General features: G+C 41.9%; 1 protein-coding gene across 3 annotated transcripts in view; it reads right to left on the minus strand.

The window, feature by feature from the left end:
• Positions 1-3,153, minus strand: part of lhfpl4a (LHFPL tetraspan subfamily member 4a) — a 31,370-nt gene extending 28,217 nt beyond the window's left edge. For all 3 annotated transcript variants that reach the window (XM_004559831.4, XM_004559830.5, XM_012921491.5), the window contains exon 1: positions 2,046-3,153. In XM_004559831.4, the coding sequence (XP_004559888.3) occupies positions 2,046-2,451 (406 nt within the window). In that variant the 5' untranslated portion in view covers positions 2,452-3,153. The remainder of the gene's footprint in view (positions 1-2,045) is intronic.
• Between the last annotated feature and the right edge of the window lie 4,796 nt (positions 3,154-7,949).

The following is a 7,949-nucleotide window of genomic DNA, read 5'->3' on the forward strand; positions in this document are numbered from 1 at the left end:
AACTGTTTCCATAGTTTTATCCTGCTTTTTTGTGGATCCAGGTAGTGCTGGAAAACAGTCTATGCTTACAAAAGGTCCCAAGTCCATTGCAATATGTAGCCCTGGCTCCAGCTCCCAAATAGGATGAATAACTGAGCCAGCAATATCTCCTCCCAGTTAATGTCAGTGCTTCCAGACCAATTCACAAACATACTCTTCCCCAAACACACACACCACACTAGACTCCATGTTTTCATAAAAAACACACACATGCATAGAAATTCAGACTTTTAAAAACTAAGGTGAGGAGTTCTGAAATAATGATGCAATCATGCAACAAGAGTATCAACAAAAGCCAAACCTTCAACACAACTATCACCGCTATCAACACTCACTGAATTTTTAAACCCATTTGAGAGCAGTTTCAGGTGCATCACGTCTAGTTAGTGTTTTTTTTATGATTAGGAATCTTCTAGGGGATTCTTGATGTTACTGAGCATGTGGGACACACTTGTAGACGCCACCTGAAGTGACACAATCTGTTCAACAATCTGTGATGGGAGAGCCTTTTAAAGCTCACACAAAGAGTTGTAACCGAGATAGCAAACACCTCTGGGTCTAATCTGGCTCCTTTTGGAAGTTGACACTTGGTTATAGTTTAGTGAATGTTGAATGGGCCAAGTATGGCTAAATAGTCATGAGCAAGGCTCAAGAGAGATTATTGTTGTCTGGGCCACATTTGGCTAAAATGCCACAACACACCCAGCATCTGGTGGGCATGAGAGGAAGTCAATCAGCCAACGTCAATGGCCAAAGCCAAATGTGGCCCATAACAAACTGCAGATCAAATTTAGGCCAGACTTGGTATCAAGTGTTTCACATACAGCAATGCTGTGACTCAACAAAGCACCACTCCAAGCCAGATCATAGGCTGTATATAAATGTCATACTTTCCATTTGGAGCCTCAGCGCTCGAGTATTGGCCACTATCATGTTTTGGGACCAGAATTGAACATATTTGGATGAAGGAGTGGGGTTCTAACTTTATCATATAAAGCTAGGATCTTTAAACAGCTGATACTTCTAGAATTTTATTCACAAAACCTGAAGCACAAACTTCTAGGATGATCTGAACCACACACCATTAATTAATTAATTAATTAATAAAGCATATATCAATCAGAGCAGCCATGACCTTAACTCCAGTATTTAAATAGTTGAAAATTATTAGGAAATTAGGAAAGTGAATATTATCCATCGAGTCCTAAACTGTGCTTTTAAAACCAGGCTGTAAAAATGCTTTTTAAAGCATTTTTAAAAATAGGAGTCAATACGCACTCAATCGCTTTTGGAGGCAGCTTCAAGTGCCAATTAGAAGAACTGTAGTTTTTGGCTCTCTGTTTCATTTTCCAATCCTGGAGGTCACAGAAAAAAAATGATCAGCCACTGACAAAACTGAAAAGCTTCATCAGCTTAATGTGAAGAAGAAAAAACACTTTGCACTGCACTCAGCACTGATGGGAAAGACTCCGTGTAACCCTCTCAAGTCAGCTGTATGTTTGTTCTGGTTTTGTATATATATATGAATGAATGAATGTAGTGAAGATATATTATTGAAATGCATGATTTGTAGATCACACATAATGTTGGCTAATCTTGTAGATATAACCAACATAGAAGCTGTGATCTTTGATTCAATGCTGCTGAAGGCATTTCATTATCATAATTCCATATAATTACACTGACACATTATTTTAACGAGCCTTATGTAAAACAGGATGATAGGGTTCTTGAGGAAAGACCCAATAATAGCCAAAGGCTAAGATGAAGAAATTATTTTAACTCTGAAGGGATGATCTCTATTCTATGTGACCTCCTCCAAGCGTTCATTCTGCTGCACTCATTCTGTTGAGGACCTGGTGACACTTTTTGACAACGACACAAAGGGTGGGTAACACAGGAGGACCCCGTTCTCCTCAAGCTGCCCCTACCCCACGCCAAAAAGCCTGGGAAGACTCAAATTCCCCCTCTACCTCAAAACACACCAAAGTGTCTTCCATCCATACCGCATAGCAGCTGCATCCAGGCGCAGATCTTGTAGACCGTGGCAGTGTTGCAGAAGAAGAAGAGGGCGAAGCAGCCGATGCAGGTGATGATGAGCACCATGGACATCAGCACGAAGAATGAGGCCGCCTTAAAGGCTCCTGACGGGATGGAGCCGAATTCGTAGAAGCTGCCCTGGCACGAGAATTCCCGGTTGGAGTTCCCGTTACCCACGCAGTAGTGGAACAAACCGAAGTAGCCGGCTTGAGGTGTGTTGACGCTGTCGCCAATCCAATAAGGCTGGAAGAACACCACCACGTTAATGATGGCCAAGCAGATGGTGAATATGGCCCACAGGACCCCGATGGCCCTGGAGTTGCGCATATAGTTGTCATGGTAGATTTTGGAGGCTTCTTGCGAAGGCAGCATTTTTCTTTCCCACCCCCCAAACCCTCCTCACCCACCGTACACAACAGCGCGCCAACCTGCTATTTCTTCTTTTCTCGAACTAACTTCTTAATCCGCAAGTACAAAGGATGAAAATAAATGTCTATTCTATTGAAAATCTCGGGAACAATTGTGCCCGCATACAGTGGCTGTTCCCTTCTGCATCCAGATCCTGCTTTTTTCCTTTCTTTTTTGTTTTAGTCTCACATCCACACGCCCCACTCCTCCTTCCGTTTTCCTTAGCTCTGATCAGTCACTCAGTCAGCGGTGAAACGTGATTCGGCTAACGGGAAAAGGCTCCCCTCGTCTCCGCTTTTCTCAGTGTGTAGAGAGCGGACGGCCGAGCTCACAGAGCGAAACGCTTCGGCCACGGATGCGCATCATTTCAGCGCTTCTCGGGCTTCTCGTATCCGCTCTGCTGCGCATCCAGACCAGGATGTTCGAGCAAAAATAACACAATTAAACTAAAACAAAAACGCTTCAAAACGATGCGTGACAGCAGTAACTTTCACCGAGCTGATGAGGAAGCTTTCTGAACATCAGCAGAGATCCAGAAGAAATACAGAAAGACACTCGTGCAGCTTCTGACATGCTGCACGAAGAAAACTCGCCAGAACACAAAGAAACCCTTACACCCCAAGTGTACGCTGATGGACAAATCAGTGCTCCAACACCGCTGCACACACTGACAACCTCATGACTGTGGTTTTGGATATTCACTTCCTCTCCTCGCTCCCTTGTCTCTCTGCTCTCTCTCTCTCTACAGCCAAAAGCACACACGCATCACTAATCAAATAAGTGCTGACATTAATAAAGGGCACAAGATGTAAACATTTCTTACAGCGAAGAAAGACATTTGCAGCTCTCTGCTGTAACCAGCTCTGCCCAGGAACTTTCCTACAAACAAAGCTAGATTGCCAACCCAGCGGATCGAGGCTCCCGAGAGTGTGATGTTTCTCGTGGTTTCATTCAAAATATCTGAAAATTAACTCCTATATCAATTAACAGAAAATGAAGATCTCCATTAATGTTCAAGACCCGTTTAATCTCCTGATAGAAGCAAAAGCAGTCATTTTAAACATGACCACTTATTTTGATAGTTCAAAGGACACATCTAAGCTACCTAAACTGGGTTTAAGGTTTTAATGTTCTTTCCCAGTTTTATCTACTGCACCTACTAGAGGAATGAAATGTAGCCAATATAAAGGTAGTCATCGGTTGTATTTTGGTAGTGGCCATAATAACAGAGCTGGTAGTTTTCATCTTGTGTGTGAGTGATCATTGCAGATCATGGTCCCTGTGGGAACTACTCCAGTACTTATACAGAGATATGACAGCTGTGCGAAATACAGTCACCAAATTTAACAGGTTCATATTTGAACTCAAACTTACGGCTGGCTTAAAAAGGGACTAGTGTGAGTGTCCAAGCTGATAGAACAGAGACAAATAGGCATTTCCAAAAAAAGTTTATTGGTTTTCCAATAAAATAAATAAATAAATAAATAAATAAATAAATATAATTTTAGACCCATGAAACTATTTAGCTAAAAATATGACCAAGAGCCATTTAAAATACATTTAAGTCAGGTGCAGGAAAAATAGAGGGTGATCAGGCCCTTAAGATGCAAAGAAGATAAAGTAAGACATGTGTCGCGCCTGGCGTAGCAGACGTGTGGAATGGAGATAAAGACCCAAGATGCGGACTGCTAAGTAGTGAGTGAGCTTTATTAACAAAAGGTGAAATACAGCACAACAGGAAGGGGGGCGAGGAACAGAACAGAAAATACTCTAAACTGGGAAAACTAAAACTTAACAAAGCCAGAACACGAACGAGGGTACCTTGCAGGGAGAATCACCAGGAAGCCGGAGGCACAAACACAGAATAACGGAGGGGAATAACGCAGACGAACCAGCAACTATACTAAGACAGAAGACACGACTAAAATACACTCAGAGAACACAGGGAGATTACACACAGGTGGGGAACACAGCTGGGAGTGATTAACGTGACGAGACAAGGGAGGCAATCTGAAAACACTCACATAAGACGCAGACCTTCACAATAAAACAGGAAACACATACTCGCAATGACACAACACACAGACTTCACACAGACTGGGGAACACAGAACATAGGAACATAAAACGTGAACAGAGAATGTACAAGAACCCCAAAATAACCAAAACCACAGAATAATAATAACATAAACACAGAGTCGCAGACTCCGGATCCTGACAACATGACTGTTCAAACTAGCTATCCAAGATGCAACAGAGTGGTAAAAACAAATAACTGAATTGCAAAATACAAAATTTACCAACACTGTTACCAAATGTCTTGATGCATGCTCAATCATGGAAATCCCAAAAGTTTTTTTTGTTCATCTGGGAGAAACGTTTCGTCACTCATCCAAGTGAGTGATGTGAGTGACCGTTGACCACTGATCATTGATCAATGGTCTTTGATCAATGGCCATGAGTACCATTCACAGAGAGTTGGGGAATGGCTGCAATCACAGCATTGTAAGATGGTGAAAGATATACTCTTAGGCCCCCTTCTCAATTCAGAGATGGTCTTTCCCTTTTCTTGATTCCCCGCCAGCGTTCCTCCCTCTCCAGGATGTGTACATCCTCATTATTGAAAGACTGTCCACTGGCCTGTAGGTGTGAATAGACATCTAAACGCTACGTCCAGATGAACAGAATCAGCTTTTTGGGAGTGTTACCAAATGGATGTTTGTGGATTCCACCACTGACGCAAAGGTTATGTGGGCATTAATGACCGTCAGAGTTAACTTTCAGCTTGGAGGAGACAGTGATCACAACTGAGTGTTTCAAGGTTTATTTACAAGTGGTAAGAAAAAGAGAGAAGGGCACTACAGGTGAACTCAGGTGGTGTTTGTAGAGAAGGGGCAACTGTTAGACGTGGCTGGACTGATTCAGAGAATTGCAATAGCTGAGAGAGTTGGCAAACTGTGTTCTTACTTGTGGTGCAGATGAACAGAGCTTGAGAGAGGTGCTGGTGGGCAGGTAGAGATCTGAGGTGAGTGGCTGGGAATCAATGGAGAGCAGGCAGGGGCGTTATGTGGCAGGTAGAGCCTTGAATCCACAGGGAGTGTTGGACTGTGAGAGTGATGAAAGTGTATTTCTAGTTGTGAACTCTTGAATCCTTAAGGGAACACAGGTTGATTTTCTAAAGGGTGGGAATCAGACTTCAGGCAAGGAACTGGGAGACTGGGTTACAAGAGAAAGCACAAAAAAACTAACTCTAGACGTGAGAGAGCCAAGTTACCACCACTGTGGACAAACCAACTGTGAGAGAATGGAAGATATACAGCCACAATGTATATATGTACACAGCATGTGTGAAAGTCAAGCCCAGAAAGTGCAGCTTGTACCAAGGGTGGAACATGGACCTGCCCAGCTCTCCACCTTAAAGAATAGAGAAAACACAGATGAACTCAACACCTGGCCAGATGCTGATAGACTGGGAAAAACTGGTATTAATGGTATAACTTAAATTTCTATGACTTTAGATAATAAGGTTTGACTAGTTTATTAATTTTATTAAGCAGAACATTAAATAGAGCATAAGGAAAACTGTTGATTAAAACATGGCTCATGCAGTGTATGAAAGTGGGCCGATTACATTTGCCTTCATATCTGCACATCAAGTGGTCATTGCCTGTCTGGCTAAAACTGACTGCTGGATTTGACTTTTACAATCTTCCACATAGATTAATGTCACCACAGTATCATGTCCCCTGAAGAACAAAGCAGTTCTAAGACTAAAGAGACAGATCATGCCAACGTAACTGCCATGAGGATTCAGGTATAAGATAAACTACACAGACTGTGTCAGCTCAGCTGGGTTCAATTCTTAATTCCAGGAATGTCTTTTGAAGTGCATTCTTCATGCTGTCTGTTGCAAGAACTGCTGTTCAGAAACGGGTGCATTCAGTCATGCTCTGAAAAGGCACCCCAACGTCACCCCGTGAAGTATAAATGCCCTGTCCTACTCTGCATACTGTCTGTGTGCAAAAGAACTTGTATACAACGTTTAGTTCCACCACAGGAAACTGTGAAGTCTAAACAATGTCACTTAAATTATGTTCTTTTAGTCAGTGTCATTTGGGTAGAAACAACCTCTGACCATGGTAGGCTAGTGCTTCTTATCTCTGCTGCAGGCTACAAACTCCAAGATACATAAGTCACTATCAGCACAACAAATCCTACTTAATCAATGGAGGATGAGAAACAATCTGGGTAACATAGACTCCAAGATGTGACTAGAACAGAAATGTATGGTATCATTAAAGAAAATATCTCAAAGCACTTTGATCATGTTAGCATTTGGGCTCCTACCATACTTCTTCTTCTTTTTACAGTCTGTACCCTATTTGGATAAGAAAGCCACAGACTAAGTTTTCTGGTAATTCAAGGGGGCTTGACTGTAGGGTTTAAACAAAAATACATTATTTTTAAGCCACGTTATTTGTCAGATGAATATATTTGTGCTCCAAAAGGCACCAATGCAGTTGAGAAGTATAGTTCAATAACTTGAATTAGCAGAGGTGAGGCTGAGCAGGCAGCTACAATCAGTGTGGCAATGCCCCTTTAAGCTTTATCAGTAATAAATGTAGTAAAGGGCAATCTATTGGAATTAACTTGCTTTGGCAGCTAGCTCAAGTGGACATTAAAGGACACACACACACACACACACACACACACACACACACACACACACACACACACACACACACACACACACACACACACACACACACACACACACACACACACACACGTTACAGGGCCTTTCCCTGTCATGTTTTCCCTGTGCCTGCATGGGTGTCCTCCAGTTACTCCATTCCAAAGAAATGCATGTTAGGTTACCTGGTAATTCTAAGTTGACCATCGATTGGCGGTAGATAACGTGCTTGGTGAATAAAACATTGTATGAAAATATAGTTAAAATGTCACTTGCAGCAAAAAATGCTTTAGTCAGTAAGACTAAAAAATTACATTATATTTACAGAGATCATGTAAACAAAGCAAAACAGATTTACATACTCGGTACATCATCAAGCACAGTGCAGCTAAAAAAACGATTTAGAAAAAGACAGCAAAAATCTAAGTGGAGTCAGAAATCTGTCTAAGTTATATGGGCTGAAGTTTATTACTCCACATAGCTAGACACCTGTCTAGTTTGTTATTTGTTATCTATAATGAATGCTCGCTGCTGGCAGTGTTTCTGTAGACACGGACCTGCACTAGTCACACTGGAGGGAAAAATCTTTTTCTAAAAATGTTATCCACATCATTCAGGACCTTTTGTTTACTGACAACACCATGTTATGCATCAGGCACTGGAAAATTTGCCAAGGATTTTTTATGTTGTGTACTGGAAGCTTTGAATAAGGGTTAAAGTAGACTGCAGTTTCAGATGGAACAAAGTACAAACAGACAGCACATGACCTG

The sequence above is a fragment of the Maylandia zebra genome, linkage group LG5, assembly GCF_041146795.1.
Source record: "Maylandia zebra isolate NMK-2024a linkage group LG5, Mzebra_GT3a, whole genome shotgun sequence".
In the NCBI taxonomy this organism is placed as follows: Eukaryota; Metazoa; Chordata; class Actinopteri; order Cichliformes; family Cichlidae; genus Maylandia; species Maylandia zebra.